The following is a 17,525-nucleotide window of genomic DNA, read 5'->3' as shown; positions in this document are numbered from 1 at the left end:
GAATATATCATACCAAGCTGGATTGGTCAATAAGACGATTTATGAGGTTAAAATTGTCAAATTTTTCGTTGAACGAGTTCGATCATATAAGAAGAAATGGTATGGTATAGTATGGTATGATATGTTTATTTTTTTAAAAAAGAAAATAGAATCAAAAGGAGAAGAAAGTTCAATTATGGGCCAAAAACAAACGGGTGAATTTACTGTTATAGCCTCCAAAGTCCCAACGGCTACTTTCTTGTGACCGTTTCCAAATCCCTCGATTCAAAAAAATCCTGAAACAGCTACAACTATACTGCATTTGACACTCGACAAGGACCCTCGAAAATCTCTTTACAAAAACACCCACCAACAACACAAAGATTACTTCATCTTCTTCTTCTCCTCACTGTTCTAAGAATTTCAGACCAGAAAGAAAAAAAAAATGGTGTATTCTTACACACCCACTTACTATTCTTCTCTTCACGATTCAATCACCTCTCTCTGCAAGTCCATTCTTCCCTTCAGCTTCAAGAAACGGTGCTTGCCGGCGGCGGATCAGAAGCTGGCGAAGCTCCAGTCTGATAACCTCAAATGGCAGCAAGATTCCTTCCACCAGATGCTCAAATTAATGGGTCTCCACAATGAAGGTATTCTTGCTGAAAATGAAGTTTCAGATTTCAGAACCCATTTGCTCGATACTCTGATCGCTTCACCGCCGGAACAAGAACACCAAGTTATATTGAGAGATAAGCTGTTGTTCTTGCAGGTTCGTAGCTCATAATGCTCTGTTTTTATGTGTGTGCTCTGTTTTAGAAACTAAATCACATTTAAAAAGAAAAATTGTATGCTTGTTTTGATCAGGAGCTTCTATATGCGAAATGCATAACAACAGATGAGTATCACTCTTCGAAGAGGCCTCTGCTTCAGAGATTAGCAGTTCAAGGAGCTGAAATTGAGGCCAGAGATGTGATTGTAGCTGACCCAAAAGAGAATTCGAAAGAGATTTTAGAAGAAGAATGGTCGATTATTGACTTGAGAGATGAAAATTCTTCACTAAAATCGAACTCAAATTCGAAGAACAGATCAAAGGTTATGTTGGGTATGAAACAGATCAGAGGAGCTGCGTCCGTTTTTAGCTTCGCGTCATCACAAAAAACAGAGAGGAACAGAAAAGAGAAAAGTATTTTTGAATCTGAAAATCTGTGTAATATCAGTGATACCCATTCGATTCTGATGTCGGAAAGTTCATCAAACAAGGAGATGAGTGAAGAAAAGGCAAAACGACGACCCTTTAAAGCTCTGTTTCAGGGCGGCAATGGCGGCGGTGGAAATTATGGTCCAGATTATGAAGAACGGATGAACAAATCTGGAAAAAAACAATGGGGTTTCAATGGGCTGAAGAAATGGAAACGAGACCAAACAGAGGATGAGACAGCTCCATTGCCACTCCATGAAAGATCCGACAGTGAAGCTTTTTGGGGTTCTTCAAATTCAGCTCAGCTCATAACGAGTCCAATTGGGGAGGGGCCTAACACTAAAATGATGAAAATGAAGTTGAATTCAAATGGGTCTCCATCGGATTTCTTTATCGACAAGGTAATGAACTGCTTCAATGGCGTTGGTCTGTCTGTAAATTTCAAGTTTTTGATTCTGTTTATCGTGTTCTAATTTTATTTGAAGGTCTTAAGCGAGAACATAAAGAAAGAGCTTTCACGAATTCAAACAGAGCTGAACGACACAAATCCAAACCTTAAATTCTCGTAAGATCTTCGAAGTTCATTTTTGCTGTCACTTTCCTCTGTTTTTGTTCTTCTTTTAAATCGTTTCAAATTTCAGGGATGATCAAATTGAGGCAATTTCCACCAGGCTTCCGATCGACAAAGCCGACCTCAAGAACTTCTTCCCAAAGTAAGTTCCAGCCTTCATTTCATATGTTCATGGTGCGATCATGGTGTGATCAAAGGCAGTATTTTGATGAACTGTTTTTTTTTTTTTTTTTCCTCATTAGATCATGGTGCGATCGTTATGGGGATGTAGTAATTGATGTGGTGAAGAAAGAGTTCAAGGACCATGTGGGAGAGATGGAGAATATGAGAAATGCAGCGAGCGAGAAACGACGTAATAGCAGCAATTCGATGCGATGGACGACGTTTGAAGATGACGAGAACTGCCATCCAAATCTCTTCAACAACATAAACGACTCGATGAGATCAGATCCTGTCTATGAGAATCCATTTTGGAGACCAAGCACTGGTCTTTCAATGCTCAAGTAGTTGTTGTTCTAAGCAAAGACAGCTGACATTGCTGTCTCCCTGTCTTGGTTATCTGTTATCGACACAGTTCCTTCATTCGGTGTCATTCCCACCCTATTGTACAAGTGTTTGAATCATTCAAACCAAACTGCTTGTTCTAGATATATATATTCATTCAAATTCTTCTGAAACTGCTATACAATATGAATGCCTTGCAAAATCAAAACATGGGGATCCAATTAATCCCCAAGTATTAACAGGAAAAAACATGATAATGAATGAGTGTTCTGTTTTTGCTATACAATGCCATCAAATTGTTGGAATTTCGGGGTTTGAAACCGAACATTCATCATTCGAGCCTGCACGAACATCCCCTCTACAAAGCGGGCATACTCTGTTAAAACACAGCGATATCAGGAGATGAGTTGTGAATAAAACGATTGCAGGACATAATAAAGAGAGAGCAGTGATTGTCGTGTAACATACCCGTGAATCTCCTTCAACCATTTATCGACACACAACATATGGTACTCGTGTCGGCAAGGAAGGACTCTTATTTTATCGCCCTCTTCGTATTCAGCCAGGCAAATGTAGCATCTAACCAATTTTTGTAACACAATCCCAAATTAGAAACTAAACAAGTAATAAGCAAGTAAAACCATGGACTCAGCCAGCCAGGCAAATGTATTTAGTTAATGGAAAGAGGAAGCCTACTGCTCAATTTCGTCCCCTCCATTAGTCGTCTTTTCGTGGTTCTTCAGGGGAAAAGAGTCGACAACTGATTCTGGTGCCGGGAGTGAAACCATGGAGAGGGCAAGAGAAACAGGCTGACCATGAATTTCATCCAACACCTTCAAATACACCGAGAAGAAGATGTGAGATCATTGTTCAAATACAGCAATAAAACTCCGAAAAGTGGGCGATGCTTAAGTGCAAAAATGTTTATCAGAAATATTCAGTGGCATAGTGTAACAATCCAAGCTCACCACTAGCAGATATTGTCCGCTTTGGCCTGTTACATTACCATCAGCTTGACGGTTTTAAAATGTGTTTACTAGGGAGAGGTTTCCACACCCTTATACGGAATGCTTTGTACCCCTCTCCAACCGATGTCGGATCTCACAATCTATCCCCCTTGGGGTCCTATAGCCTCCTCGCCGGCACACCGTCCGTTGTCTGGCGCTGATACCATTTATAACCGCCCAAGGCCACTGCTAGCAGATATTGTCCGCTTTAGCTCATTATGTATCACCCTTAGCCTCACTGTTTTAAAACACGTCTACTAGGGAGAGGTATCCACACCCTTATAAGGAATGTTTTGCTTCCCTCTCCAACCAAAGTGGGATCTCATACATAGAGTTCCAATTAAAGTGAACTTTAAACAGTAATGTATGGTTTACTTGCTTAACACAAATATCATCTTAAAATTTAAAGAATTGAACAGGGGAAAACTACCTCAAATAATGCTTCAGCAAGCATGATTATCCGCGATATGCTTGCACGGGTACTCGAGTGTTCTATCCTTGAGAAGGAGTCACACGAGCAAGCACCATTAGAGTGAATGCCTGACGGGCAAGATAAATTCTGCCGACTGTTTTCGCTGAGACTACTACGGAGTCTTTCCCATATCTGCACCTATTTGAGAAGCAATCATGAATAAACAGAACAAGGTTCAATTACTACTTAAAAGGAAAATATAGAACATTAAGAGTGTAACCTGGGATCTTGAGTCTCTTTGTTGTTCATTCAAGATGTGAATTCTTCTGGGAAAATGTCTTGAATCGCCACGCACTTCATCATCGATAAAATCACCACTTATATCGAGGAGCCACCGGTCTGGATCTCCTGTTGTACTTATGTTATTAGGAGGGAAAAGAAACGGAGATTCACTATGTCTTCTAAAACTACGTCTTGAAAAGGCATCCCAAAACAGTCTTCTGCTATTCCTTCTGATCATAAGCGAATTTGCATCAATACTACTTGTAGATAAAACGTTGGAAGAAATACCGACCATATCGACATGAGGCATACCCACATCTCCTGGCTCCCTATCATCAGACACAAAAGTGTCGAAACTCGAGGGTACCTCTCGTGAAGATTCATCTTCAAGGGATTGAAAAGTTAACGGAAGATCCAAATCAGGAGAAGATTCCGACTCCGGGTTCTGGTTGGCTGTTCCCTCATCCTCTTGAACGTAAACTGTCAGCTCGTTCGAACACAAGTCTCCAACCTCTTGAGTAGTCGAGCTGCTTGCCACACACATGACCTTGGTGCAGACTGGAGATACACCCTTGTCCACTGAACTATCAATACCATTTACTGCATCCTCGTTAGCCAGAATATTTACAGATACTGGTTCCGAAGAACGATCTCTATGTCTACGAGATTCATCATGACTGTAATCAGCACTAATCTGGTGAAGGGGAGCTAATTCCTTGTTTTGAGACAAACACTTCCCATGATCATTAATATCAATATTAGAATCATTTACAGCACATTGCTCCTCACTGACTACAATGCTGTTCTCGTGCGAGGCCTCGGAATAAGCGCTTGCGCTAGGAAGTCCTATTCTTATAGATCCATTTGTGGGGAGCTGAACTTCATCAATGATGTGATGACAATGTTGATGTTCTGTCGGATGGACAAGAAATTGAGCTGTAGAATCTTCCATCTATTAAAATATGTCAGCTTAAGACTTAATCCGTCATCTAAACTTGTTAAAACTTGCAAAACTAGAGCAAAAGACAAACTTCATTTTGAGAGATCAAGACAACTTAGATGATTAGAAACTAATAATAATTGAGAGAACAAAAGATTTCTACGAAGATATTGCCACCAAGATGAACAATATAAGCATAGCTAGCTAAAACATCATCCCACTCACAAGCAAAACAAACAGCAAACAGACACAAACATATCACAAAAGCTACAGAATCGGACCTAATTTATGAGAGATACACCGACACCGATCTTCTTCACTTGGAAGATCAAAACTCATCCAAAATCCCCCAAAATGCAACACCAGAGCTTCAAGCAACTAAAAAGCACACCAAACGGACACAGGACTTCAACCAAGAGGTCAACCTTTGAAATGAAGATAGTCAATCTCAGATTATCCAAACAAGATTTCCAAGAACGAAATAGATTCAAGTTCACGAAGAATCGCAAGAAATGGGAGAAAGAGTAAACAAGAGAGAACAAAAGATTCGATGATGATAATAAAAACAATAAGATTAGAGGAAGAAAAACAACCTGATGAATCGCGCGAGAAGAGGAAGCACCACAGAAGAGAGAGCAGAATTTGGAGCGGTTGGTGCGGTAATCTCGGGAGCGAGAAGGGCGCGACCCCAGACGACTACAACTCGAACCCATTAGGGATTTGGATAAGAAGCGATGATCCGTATGGATGAAGACGACAGAAATTTGAAGAACACGAAATTCAATTCAGACCTCTCTGATTCCAAATTCAATCGAAAACCAATAATTCGATTGAGGGGAATGGGAAGTTCATGGTATAGCAATAATTCCTTTCATTTTTTGAAACTTTATTATAATATTATCCATACCTTTTTGTACTTCTAAAAGGCTGGCTTCGAAGGTTTCTTCCCATTAAAAATGGAGTTCAGAGGTGTCATGTCGTCATAGCTCTCGACATCGAGCTTTTGGAGGAAACCTTCGTTGCTATGGCTGTGGACGTGAAGAAATTATGACTATTTTATTTTTTTATTTTTTATTTGAAATTCGACATAAAAATTAAATGTGTGTTTTGAGAAAAATAATAAAGCTACCAAAAAAAATTGTGAAAAATAAAAAAATAAAAAAGTTGTAAATCCGAAGCAATCGTTCCGGTCAAAGACTTACAACCCGTAATGTCTTAGTTCATTCTTTCCTCTTTCCCGGAAATTTCAGTGTCTGATTTAGGGTTGTATTCTTTTCTTCTTGGATCTTGAATCCAGTCAATTTTTTGAATCAGACGCTATAATCTCTGTACTTCTTTTTGTTCTTCGCAGCTGGGAGAGAGGGAAGGTTCAATTATTTGTAGAGTTTCTTGGCATTTTCTTTTTCTTCTCTTTTGTACAGATTGCATAGGTTTTGCAGCAATCGTACAACGATCTTGATTGATCTTCGGTTTTCAGTTGCTTAGGGTTTTCGTTTTGTTCTTCTTTTATGTTACTGTGATTATCTTCACGGAATGGTTACGATGCAATCCAATCGCTCCGTTGCTCCAGCGATTGATTTGATCCCAAATCTTAAACCTCCGCACAAGAGTTTAGGTTTTCACAGAATCTTAGTTCTGATCATCACGTTCTTAGCGTATGCGTCATTCCACGCCTCGAGAAAACCTCCGAGCATTGTTAAGAGTGTACTTGGACCAACAATTCCGGTAAACTCTTCGAGCATTTTGCTGAATTCGACTTTAATTGAATCTGATTTGGCCTCAAATGGAACTGGTTGGGCTCCTTTTAATGGCCCTGATGGCACACAGTTGCTCGGGAAGCTTGATCTTGCGTTTCTTTCTGCATATTCTATTGGAATGTATTTTGCAGGGCATGTTGGTGACCGTATTGACTTGAGATTGTTTCTTGTTTTTGGGATGATGGGTAGTGGTGTTTGTACGATACTGTTCGGGCTGGGATATTGGTTGAATCTTCATTTCTTGTGGTTTTTCGTTAGCGTTCAGATCGTGTGTGGTCTGCTTCAGTCAATTGGATGGCCATGTGTGGTGGCAGTTGTAGGCAATTGGTTTGGGAAAGCCAAGAGGGGGCTAATTATGGGTATCTGGAATTCACATACTTCTGTTGGAAACATCATTGGGTCGATTATAGCTTCTGGGATTTTGGAACTTGGATGGGGTTGGTCGTTTGTGGTGCCTGGAGCTCTTGTGATTTTCGTTGGCATTTTGGTGTTCTTGTTTCTGGTTGTAAGTCCAGAAGACATTGGATTTGGAACCTCTGCTAATGAGATTGAATTGAACGCAGAGGTCAGTCCAGTTGAAAAACTGGAGAACACAGAGTCAGAGGTGGCTGTGCTGCTTGAAGATGAGCATTTGGATTCTATGGCTGCTATTGGTTTCTTAGAGGCATGGCGATTGCCGGGTGTTGCACCATTTGCCTTTTGTCTCTTCTTTTCGAAGCTTGTCGCTTATACTTTTCTCTACTGGCTGCCATTTTACATCAGGCACACAGGTAGGTACCTGTTTCTTATTGCTAAGGAATGTTAATATCCTTTGAATCTTTTTAGTTAGAATGAATGTGGAACGGGCAAAGCCTACCACCCGTAGATATTGTCTTTCTTTGAGCTTTCTCTTTTGGGCTTCCCCTCGAGGTTTTTAAAACTCGTTTGCTAGAGATAGGTTTCCACATCCTTATAAAAATGTTTCGTTCTCCTCCTCGACCGATGTGGGATCTCACAATCCAATCCCCTTTCGAGGTTCAGCGTCCTCGTTGGCACTCGTTCTTTTCTCCAATCAATGTAAGGCCCCCCAATCCACCCTCGTTCGAGGTGCTGCATCCTTGCTGGCACACCACCTCGTGTCCACCCCTTTGAGGTTCAACCTTCTCGTGACACATTGTCCACTGTCTTGCTTTGATACCATTTATAACGGCCCAACCCACCACTAGCCGATATTGTCATCTTTGGACTTTCCATTTCGAGCTTTCCCTCAAGGTCTTAAAACATGTCTATTAGGAGGGAGGTTTCCATACCTTTATTGGTTGGGGAGGAGAACGAAACATTCTTTATACGGGTGTGAAAACTTTTCTCTAGCAGATGCGTTTTAAAAACCTTGAAAAGAAGCTTTATAGGGAAAGTCCGACTGACATAAATAGGTTCAGAATTATGTAGAAATCATGTTCTAAATGTAGTTTTGAAGTCTGAATTGCTGACAACAGTTTTTCTTTGTTGTGATAGCTGTTGCTGGTGTGCTTTTATCTGATAAAACGGCCGGCATCCTCTCAACCATTTTCGACATTGGAGGAGTCTGTGGTGGAATATTAGCAGGATTAATATCTGATTTGATCGATGCCCGTGCAGTTACATCAGTAACGTTCCTGCTGCTCTCGATTCCTGCTCTAGTTCTCTACCGTGCTTTCGGGAGCATTTCCACAGTCACCAACACCTGCTTGATGTTTCTTTCGGGATTACTTGTCAATGGTCCATACTCACTCATTACAACAGCGGTTGCTGCTGATCTCGGTACTCAGAGTTTGATTGGAGGGAATTCCCGCGCTTTAGCAACCGTGACCGCGATCATAGATGGCACGGGATCTGTTGGGGCAGCCCTTGGCCCTCTAATGGCAGGATATGTTTCTAGAAGAGGATGGAACAGTGTCTTCTTCATGTTGATTCTTTCCATCTTCTTCGCGGCTCTCTTCTTGGTTCGCTTAGTAAAAACTGAGATCAAAGAAAAGTTAAACGAAGGACGATGGTTTTCTAATACGCAGACGTCAACAGTTTAGAGCAGTAGATTTCTGCTAGAAAGGAGTTTTGAAAGGTATTTGTACATCTTTGTATCCTATTCTTTTCTATTCATTAGAAAGATTCATGTACCATACACAGTAATTGAGCGTAGAATACAACAAATTTATTGTATTATGTTGAAAAGTTATTCATTCATCAACAATAAGCTATGCAAAGTTAAGAACAGGCAATTACAAGGTTACCAACTCTATTTTCGAGAAGCAAATATGGATACAATTGTGAGAGTTCCATAAGAGAATACAATACCAGCTCTCGATTCGATTCAAAGGATCGATCGAAGCAGAGTTTCGAGCTCAGTCTCGTCTTTCATGGTGGGACAACTGGATGTTGATCTATCAAGTCAAAAAGTTCATCTCCAATCCCAAACCCAAGCATCCTAGCCATATTAGCTGTCTTCAATCTTGGCTTTGGAATGTCATGTTTCTTCAACCATGAATACACTATAAAAACTTTCTTCATCACAAACAACTCCAAGGCCTCAGGATTGAACACAATTCCCATTCTCATACTAATCTGCAACGAAAAAGATTCCAAATGAGTCCATGTTAATAAGAACATTTTCTTAGCATTCCATCACTACCATCACCTGGTGAGGGACGAGCATGGCTGCATAGCGAGCGAGCTCTCCCGCTCTCCAGTCCAGTAAAACCGGTAGCCATGGATACTCTGAATCAAGCCTCACAAACCACAGTCTTATGTCGGGGTATTCAGATAATTCACGACGATCGTGAGGATCTTCTCGGGTATAATTGATTGTAAAACCAATTGTACGCTCAAGAAATTGTTTTGGCTCAGCTGTAACAATACTAGGAAAGAGAACTCATCAGGGATCACAGAACTCATTTCAAAACAAATTTACAACCCAAAACTTACTAGCTAAAGGAGAGATTATTCCAGTTGTTTTCTGAAATGAGGACAAGTCTAGGTGACGAATTACATCGTTATCTATGACCACGTCGAACCGACCTTCAGTGGGTGGCATTGGAGGTGAAACTTTAGGAGAATCTGTTTTTAACAATCAGTTCAAACTCATCAAAATTTGAAGAACTCCCCAACATATCACCACCACAATTGTCCTTCCTTTTCTTTAGTTTCCATACCATTAAATCTGCCTAATAGTTCATATTTTCCTTTTCTCCGAAGGCAGCAAATGAATTCGAGTATCATCATCCAGAAAATGGAAGCGAAGAACCAAAGAACAGAGCAATATTCGAATGACTAACTATAAACCTAACCAAATAATTGACCCATGCAATTCATTCAACGCTCATGGATTGAAAAAAAAAAATCCCCCTATCTATCTCTGGAATGCACAAACCGAAATAGGTACAGAACAAATCAGAAATTGAATCAGAATAAATTCGAGGATTTACCATCTTCATCGTCTTGCAAAGAGAGATCAAATTTTCCGGATGGATTAAAGGCAACCGAGGCGGATACTTGTCGTCGCTGCCGAGAAGAGCTGAAAATAGAGCAAGAAGGCGAAGAATCTGAGATAGGTCTGCAGAAACTCCATGAAATGGGCGAGCGAGATGGATGATTAAAGGAAGGAGAAAGTGGAAGCAAAGGTTTAATGGCGGGAGTGGACATGGAGACGACGATAAGGCGTGAAAAAATACCAACGGTGGGAGGCGGAGGCGTCCGCCTGGTTTATCTTCTCGCTGATCTTCCTCCATCTTGTTCTACTTATCCAATTTAGCTTCAAATTTCAATTCCTTTCTTTTATTAAATTTATTAATTAAATTATCAATTTTATATTTAATACATCCCTTTAAACTTTTAAAAATTAATTAACATATTAGAAATTAATATTGAAATGGGCCCTCATTTCTCTGGGCCAGTATGTTGAAATAGCTGCTAGTAAATTGGGCCCGTCCGGCCCAATATGTAATTTTAGTTATATTTATTTTTAAAATATACTTTTTTTTTTGTAATATTTTATTTAAATAATTTTAAGACTTTGAACTTCAACTTGTGGTTTTAAATTAGGTTTAAATCCATAAATATTAAGTTGAAAAATACTTTCCTTTGACTTTTAATGGAAAAAATGCTAAATTCATGATAATATTTATTTTAATTAATTAAACTATGTTCAAATTGGTATGTCTTGTCAACCCTCCCTACAAAACGACTTTAGAGGAGAATAGTTAAATTAACACGTTATTTGAAATTGATTGATTAATACGTTCATCGAAATTGAATTCTCACTTATTATTTAAAAATTTTGATTTTAATGTATTTATGTTTGAAATAGATTAAAAATTTAAAAATAACTTTTAAAACAAAACCATGGGCTAAATATTCTCCTTAAACTATAAAAATATTTTTTAAAATATATTTTTAATTTTAATTTTAAAAAAATGGACGTGCTTTTGACTTTTAAGTGAATGGAAAATAAAGTTATAATATTAATAATAGCCATTTATGTCAATGTGTAATTAATTACTATTATCTACACCTATGAATACCCAAATAAAAATTAAAATTAATTATTTTAAATTTTGAATTTTTTGAAGGATGGTTGTGAAGACTTTTATTGAAATTTCTTATATTATTATTATTATTATTATTATTATTATTTTATTGTATGGTTGAAAATCTATGGGAAGGAAGAAAATTAAATTTCAAACCATCCTATCTTATTAAAGAAAAACATGAAATTTACAATATTGACTGAAACAGCTTTTAAATTATCCTAATACTTTTAAAATTCAAATTAGAGGTTTTAATTTGTAAATTTTCATATTTAAATTTTAATATTAAAAAACAGTCGATAAATTTTTAAAATAAATTCGAGCTATGATTAAATTTTAATACTTGAAATAGATAATCTCGATGTTCCTAATTCGAAATTTCCATGGAGTGAAACAAAGAGGAATAGGACATTTCATCTCCATCTCTGCACTCCTATTTTAATAAATTTTAATAAAAATTTTCATTTATTTTTCGAGATTCTTATGAGAAATTTGCAGATATCGAATTCGTATGACTATTTTTTCCCTAATATTTTATAACCAAAAAAAATATAAGATAACATTCGTGGACAAAAAATATAAACCCGACCCCAACCTCATTTAACTAATGGGAAAAAATCTCTCCTCACTCGTTTTCTCGTTTTTCTATTTAAATGAGGATTTTCACCGTTCTAAAGATAAAAGTTCCCCCGAAGTCCAACCCCTACAGATTAAATAAATATCTTACTCCTAATATCAATTAAATAAGCTATTTTTCTCTCTCGGTACTGCCACATCATCCTTTCCTCGTCCTAACACGTTTGGTACCTCAAACCATTCCCATAATAATAATATTTAAAAAAAAATTGATATATAATATGAACTTATATTATATGCTAAACACTTATATTATAGAATAAATAATATATCATAAAACTATTATTTATTTTGTTTATGCATTTATTTACTTTTTTAAATTCTAAAATTGGAAAGAAATTATAACTTGAACGTAACTGAATATATTTATAAATAAATAAAAATGACAACAAAAACGGTTGAAAACTTAGTAGAGAAGCATAAAAGTCGGTGCACGAGAAAGGACACGTCACCACCCATAACAAATCGCACGGTTTATACGCGGGTTGGGTTTGAACGGAACGGACAGCCGTTTTATTTCGGAAGTGGGTCCCGCCGCCAGATTGCTTACCGGTTTATATAATTTAATTAATTAGATTATGACACGTGTCTGTTATCCTAGCTGGAAGCTGAACGGGTTGGAATTGGAATTTCCTTATGAAGTTTGTCAACAAACTCAGGAGACTTAAGGAAAAAACATATAATCCCTTTGTACTTCGTTCTTCCTTTTTACCATTTTATCCTTCCCCCAACGTTATCCTTTTTTTTCACTCATTTAAGATATGAGGATAAAAATGGAAATAGATTGGTCGTGAGGATCAAGACGGCGAAGGCTTACTGTCTCGATCAAATTTAAATAGGTGGTAGGGACGCTTTCCTCGTCTCGATTAAAATGAAATAGGTAGTGGGGATCATGACGCGGAAGGCTTACCCATCCCAATCAAATTGAAATAGGTAGTGGGGATTAGGACACAGAAGACTTACCCGTCCTCCTGATGCTTCCCACAAGCATCTCGAACTATATGGTAACTAAAATTTAAAAATTTAAAAATAAATATGGGTGGGAACCGAGGATATTTTGGGAATAAGGGAGAATTTTAAAAATATAAAGAATGGCATATTCTTCATTTCACCCTCAAAACATCAGCTTGCAGACGCCATAGATCTCTCCGAGCTGTCGGAATCAGAACAAAGCCGGCAACTTTCAGTAATCCGGCGAAGCCAAATCGACCATACTCCTATTATGCAAGCTTTCAGATCAGCTCTATTTACTTTGCCTTTTCTCTTTCTTCTCTTCCGTTCTCCTGCCGCCGCCGCCGCCGGTTCTGACCTTTCTCCACGCTTCCATGGTACTCTGTTTTCCTCTGTTTCTCCCTTTTTGATCTTCTTGACTCCGTTTTGACTCCCTCTGTTTTTGTTTTTTGTGGGGTTGGAGCAGTTGGTCGGGGAGAGTTCGCTCCGGCGATGGGGAGGAATCTGGCGGAAGCCGCCGTCGGAAATTCGTCGCTGATTTTAGCCAAATCTAGAACGCATAGAAAAGACCCACTTAACAATTTTGCGCGCTATACAGGGGGTTGGAATATCACAAATAAGCATTACTGGGCTGTGAGTTTCTTCCCAATCTACCTCTGTTTCATGTCTCTGTTCTTCTCATCATTGTCTTGTTCTGCAGTCTGTCGCCTACACAGCAGCTCCCTTCTTCACCATCGCCGGAATTTGGTTCATCGTCTTTGGGTTATGTTTAATGTTCATCTGCCTCTGTTATTGCTGCTTTCCAAGGGAGCCTTACGGCTATTCCCGGCTGGCTTATGCTCTGTCTCTCATATTTCTCATCCTCTTCACCATTGCAGCAATGTAAAATCTCGCCCCATTTCTCTGTCTTTCTCGCCCGGTTCAAATTTTTGAAACTCCTAATGTTTGGTTTTCAGTGTTGGGTGTGTTGTTTTGTACACGGGACAGGGGAGGTTCCACAGCATCACGACAAGAACACTGGACTATGTAGTGAGCCAAGCTGATGACACTGTCGTTAATCTTCGAAATGTTTCGGATTACCTTAAAGCAGCTAAGAAGATCGGAGTTGCATCAGCAGTTCTTCCTGGTCATGTCCAAAACAAAATCGATGATATTGAGAAAAAGCTAAACTCTTCTGCTGCGATTCTGTCTGAAAAGACAGGATCTAATTCAAAGGATATCCAATACGTTCTCGATCATGTGTAAGTTTAATCCCTTTTAGCTTTATGTTCTTGCTTGTTTGAGCTTTAATGTTTTGCACTGCAGGAGGCTTGCTCTTATAATTCTGGCGGCTGTTATGCTCCTTCTGGCGTTTCTTGGATTCTGTAAGTGTTTTATATGTTTCTCGTTACAAATGGATCAAACCCATTTGAGATCTCATGGGTTCGTGTTTGTTCTTGTCATTTCTTGCAGTGTTTTCCATCTTTGGGATGCAATCTCTGGTATACTTGTAAGTTCATATCTCAGATTATACCGATAAGTTTAAATATTGTGTAGATTAAGAATCACGAACCTCTACAATGATATGATATTGTCTAATGTGGAACTCCCTCCCAACAATTCTCAGCTCGAACAAAGTACATCTTAGAGCCTCAGGGAGGCCTATGGAGCCCTCAAATAACCTCCCCTCAATGAGTCTCGACTCCTTCTCTGGAGTTCTTGAATAAAGTACACCTTAGAGCCTCAGGGAGGCTTATGGAGCCCTCGAATAACCTCCCGTCAATGAGTCTCGACTCCTTCTCTGGAGTTCTTGAACAAAGTACACCCTTTGTTCGACACTTGAGTCAATTTTGACTACTTCTTCGAGGCTCACAACTTCTTTGTGTGATACTTCAGGATTCTATTGACATTGCTAATTTGAGGGCATGACTCTGATACCATATTAAGAATCACGAACAATTACTTTAATATCATGTTAGGAATCACAAACTATGACTCTGATACTATGTTAGGAATCACGAACTATGACTCTGATACCATGTTAGGAATCACGAACCATGGCCCTAATATCATGTTAGGAATTACGAACCTCCACAATGGAATGATATTGTTGTATAAACTCTCATGGCTTTGATTTGGACTTCTCTAAAAGGTCTCGTACCAATGGATATGTATTTCTTAGTTATAAACTCATGATCATTCCCTAACCATCCTCAACGTGACAAAGACTTGGTTTCCTAATGTCTACAGCTTCGTGATCATTGGTTGGATTCTCGTTGCGGGCACGTTCGTTTTGTGCGGTGTTTTTCTTCTCCTCCACAAGTAAGTTTTCTCCATCTCTATCTCCGTCTCCTATTTCACACAGGACACTTACATGGTTTCTCAAAACTAGTGTCGTAGCAGATACATGTGTATCAATGGAAGAATGGGTGCAAAACCCAACAGCCCATACAGCACTGGATGATATCCTACCATGTGTAGACAACGCCACAGCTCAAGAGACACTCACACAATCAAAGACAGTGGTATATGGACTCGTTTCAGTGGTTAACGAGCTCATCACTGGAATCGCTAACAACAACATCCCACAAAGTGTCGGACCGCCCGCCTATTTCAACCAATCTGGTCCATCAATCCCCACACTCTGCAACCCATTTCATCCAAATCTCACCGACCGGTCATGCTCCCCTGGCGAACTAAAGCTGCAAAACGCTACTCAGGTAAGATTAGGGGATGTATTTCTTACTTATAAACTTATGATGGACTCCTCCCAACCATCCTCGACATAAACCAGCTCATTTTATGCAGGTGTGGAAGAGCTATGTCTGCGAAACTTCAGCTTCCGGTATCTGTACAACACCTGGTCGGCTGACACCGACCTACTACGGTCAAATGGCGGGCGCAGTGAATGTAAGCTTTGGGTTGTATAAGTATGGCCCGTACTTGGTGAGCTTGGAAGACTGCTCTTTCGTGCGGCAGGCATTCACGGACATACACAACGGCTATTGCCCTGATTTGCGTCGATATACGGAGTGGATCTATGTTGGGTTGGTTACGGTGTCTGCTGCGGTGATGCTGTCGTTGATTTTCTGGGTTATCTACGCACGAGAGCGGCGGCATCGTGTGTATACAAAGAGCCATATGGCGTATCAACGCCAAAGATAACAAACAAAACTGTTGTAATGGATGAATGTTTGAATTTTTTATTTTGTATTCAATGAAATTTTGATTTATTAATTGAGGATTACTATCTCTTAATCATTATTAAACTTAGATTAATCTTTAATTAAAGTGTTTTTGGGATTTAAAGTTGGATTCCCTACCTTTTATTTAATCATCTTCCAAAGCACTTACCCACATTCCTAAATTGTAGCATTCATTCCTCTATACAATTCTATAGGGATATTATCTACCAAGGTTGCTTGTCATCGTTTTCTCCAAGATTTTTTTAATCGATTATATTCATGTAACAATTCAAGCTCACCGCTAATAAATATTGATGTTTCCACACTCAAGAATGTTTAGTTATCTTCTTTAATTGATGTGGGAAATTCCCCTATAAAAGTACCACGTCATCTAATTTAGGGAATGATCATAGGTTTATAATAAAAAATACTATCTCCATTGTTATGAGGTCTCTTGGGAAGCCCAAAGCAAAGGCCATGAGAGCTCATGTTCAAAATGGACAATATCATATCATTGTGGAGGTTCGTGTTCGTCTAACACTCCTTTTGGGGACACTTTATGCTCAAAGTGGACAATATCATACCATTGTGGAGAGCGTGTTTATCTAACACTCCTTTGGGGACGTTTATGCTCAAAGTGGACACTATTATACCATTCTGAAGAGTCGTGTTCGTCTAACACCCCTTTGAAGCCAGTGTCCTCGTCGACACTCATTATTCTCTTCAATCTATGTGAGATCTCACAATTCACCCCCCTTTAGGGCTCAATGTCCTCATTCGCACATTGGCCGATGTCTAGCTTTGATACCATTTGTAACCGCCTAAGCTCATCACAGTAGATATTCTTTTATTCACGCTGTGAGACAAAAACAAGTTAAAAAAATGGAGGCATGTGAGATTGGGATAGAGATTCGTCCAGTTTAGGTACCACACTCATTCGAAATGGGTCCCACGTGTTAAATTGACATAGGTATTTATCATTAAATTGGATCATTATTAAACATCAATTAATCTAAAATTTGTGTTTACATTTAATTTAGATATTAGATTAAATGAAATTTGAGCGGAAGTTTGAATTTTAGTTGGACGTTTTGTAATTGAAGAAAAAATAACCAATGTCTCAAAACTAAGCATCTCTTAGTCCCATAATTTTCATCATTTCAGTTAATTTTTCATAGAAATTCGAGGGGTAATAAGGTAATTACAGTTCAGACTCATATATAAAAATAGGGTAAAGAAAAAGAAGGAACCTCAAACTCAATACAGCAATCTTGTTCCACAAGTTTCCCTCACAAAAAGGATAATCAATTCACGAAATCTTTTGAACTCTTGAATTCAATGGCCTCAAAATCTGGATCCTCCAATCCCAAACTGCAGAGCATCGGCGGTTCACGCAAGTGCCTCTGTTCTCCCACCACCCATCCTGGCTCTTTCCGCTGCAGTATTCATCGGAACCGCCGCAAGGTCTCCGCTAGGTCATCGTCCTCATCCATTGCTGCCATTACCACTGCTCAATTGAAGCTTGCGATGTTGGCGAAGGCGAATGCGTTGAGGTCATTTCTTCAGCAGATCATCAATCCCTCCAG

At 39.0% G+C, this 17,525-nt stretch overlaps 5 protein-coding genes across 10 annotated transcripts; 3 read left to right on the top strand and 2 right to left on the bottom strand.

The window, feature by feature from the left end:
* The first annotated feature begins 287 nt into the window (after positions 1-287).
* LOC111485179 lies at positions 288-2,425 on the top strand. The gene is made up of 5 exons (XM_023131937.1): positions 288-748; positions 844-1,578; positions 1,663-1,742; positions 1,819-1,890; positions 1,991-2,425. The coding sequence occupies exons 1-5, from the start codon at positions 425-427 to the stop codon at positions 2,253-2,255; spliced, it is 1,476 nt and encodes a 491-aa protein (XP_022987705.1). The 5' UTR covers positions 288-424; the 3' UTR covers positions 2,256-2,425.
* On the bottom strand, positions 2,375-5,934 carry LOC111485162 (uncharacterized RING finger protein C4G3.12c-like). Of its 4 annotated transcripts, XM_023131913.1 has the most exons (7): positions 5,487-5,577; positions 5,175-5,271; positions 3,952-4,905; positions 3,690-3,869; positions 2,949-3,085; positions 2,721-2,831; positions 2,375-2,628 (listed from the first exon to the last, which is right to left on the bottom strand). In XM_023131913.1, the coding sequence occupies exons 3-7, from the start codon at positions 4,903-4,905 to the stop codon at positions 2,544-2,546; spliced, it is 1,467 nt and encodes a 488-aa protein (XP_022987681.1). In that variant the 5' UTR covers positions 5,175-5,271; positions 5,487-5,577; the 3' UTR covers positions 2,375-2,543. The 4 variants fall into 4 exon arrangements, with proteins under 4 accessions (XP_022987681.1, XP_022987679.1, XP_022987678.1 ...); XM_023131911.1 differs by lacking the exon at positions 5,175-5,271 and having other exon boundaries at positions 3,690-3,863; positions 5,487-5,934; XM_023131910.1 differs by lacking the exon at positions 5,175-5,271 and having other exon boundaries at positions 5,487-5,933.
* A 137-nt stretch (positions 5,935-6,071) lies between these two features.
* On the top strand, positions 6,072-8,821 carry LOC111485171 (putative glycerol-3-phosphate transporter 5). Its single transcript, XM_023131925.1, has 2 exons — positions 6,072-7,420; positions 8,145-8,821. Exons 1-2 carry the CDS (start codon positions 6,427-6,429, stop codon positions 8,690-8,692), a joined length of 1,542 nt encoding a protein of 513 aa, XP_022987693.1. The 5' UTR covers positions 6,072-6,426; the 3' UTR covers positions 8,693-8,821.
* LOC111485264 (protein CHLORORESPIRATORY REDUCTION 6, chloroplastic) lies at positions 8,495-10,417 on the bottom strand. 3 transcript variants are annotated; one of them, XR_002718639.1, is made up of 5 exons: positions 10,088-10,416; positions 9,588-9,719; positions 9,301-9,509; positions 8,961-9,227; positions 8,495-8,627 (listed from the first exon to the last, which is right to left on the bottom strand). XR_002718639.1 is itself a non-coding variant. In XM_023132073.1 (4 exons), exons 1-4 carry the CDS (start codon positions 10,302-10,304, stop codon positions 9,021-9,023), a joined length of 765 nt encoding a protein of 254 aa, XP_022987841.1. In that variant the 5' UTR covers positions 10,305-10,416; the 3' UTR covers positions 8,905-9,020. The 3 variants fall into 3 exon arrangements, 2 of the variants coding, with proteins under 2 accessions (XP_022987843.1, XP_022987841.1); XM_023132073.1 differs by lacking the exon at positions 8,495-8,627 and having other exon boundaries at positions 8,905-9,227; XM_023132075.1 differs by lacking the exons at positions 8,495-8,627; positions 9,588-9,719 and having other exon boundaries at positions 8,885-9,227; positions 10,088-10,417.
* Positions 10,418-12,869: 2,452 nt separating this feature from the next.
* On the top strand, positions 12,870-16,023 carry LOC111485158. Its single transcript, XM_023131907.1, has 9 exons — positions 12,870-13,152; positions 13,242-13,408; positions 13,476-13,657; positions 13,732-14,016; positions 14,081-14,139; positions 14,228-14,264; positions 15,005-15,076; positions 15,147-15,474; positions 15,563-16,023. The coding sequence occupies exons 1-9, from the start codon at positions 13,047-13,049 to the stop codon at positions 15,917-15,919; spliced, it is 1,593 nt and encodes a 530-aa protein (XP_022987675.1). The 5' UTR covers positions 12,870-13,046; the 3' UTR covers positions 15,920-16,023.
* Positions 16,024-17,525: the final 1,502 nt, after the last annotated feature.

This window comes from Cucurbita maxima, unplaced genomic scaffold (genome assembly GCF_002738345.1).
Source record: "Cucurbita maxima cultivar Rimu unplaced genomic scaffold, Cmax_1.0 Cma_Scf00010, whole genome shotgun sequence".
NCBI classification, from domain to species: Eukaryota; Viridiplantae; Streptophyta; class Magnoliopsida; order Cucurbitales; family Cucurbitaceae; genus Cucurbita; species Cucurbita maxima.
This window is presented reverse-complemented; position numbering and strand designations above follow the sequence as displayed.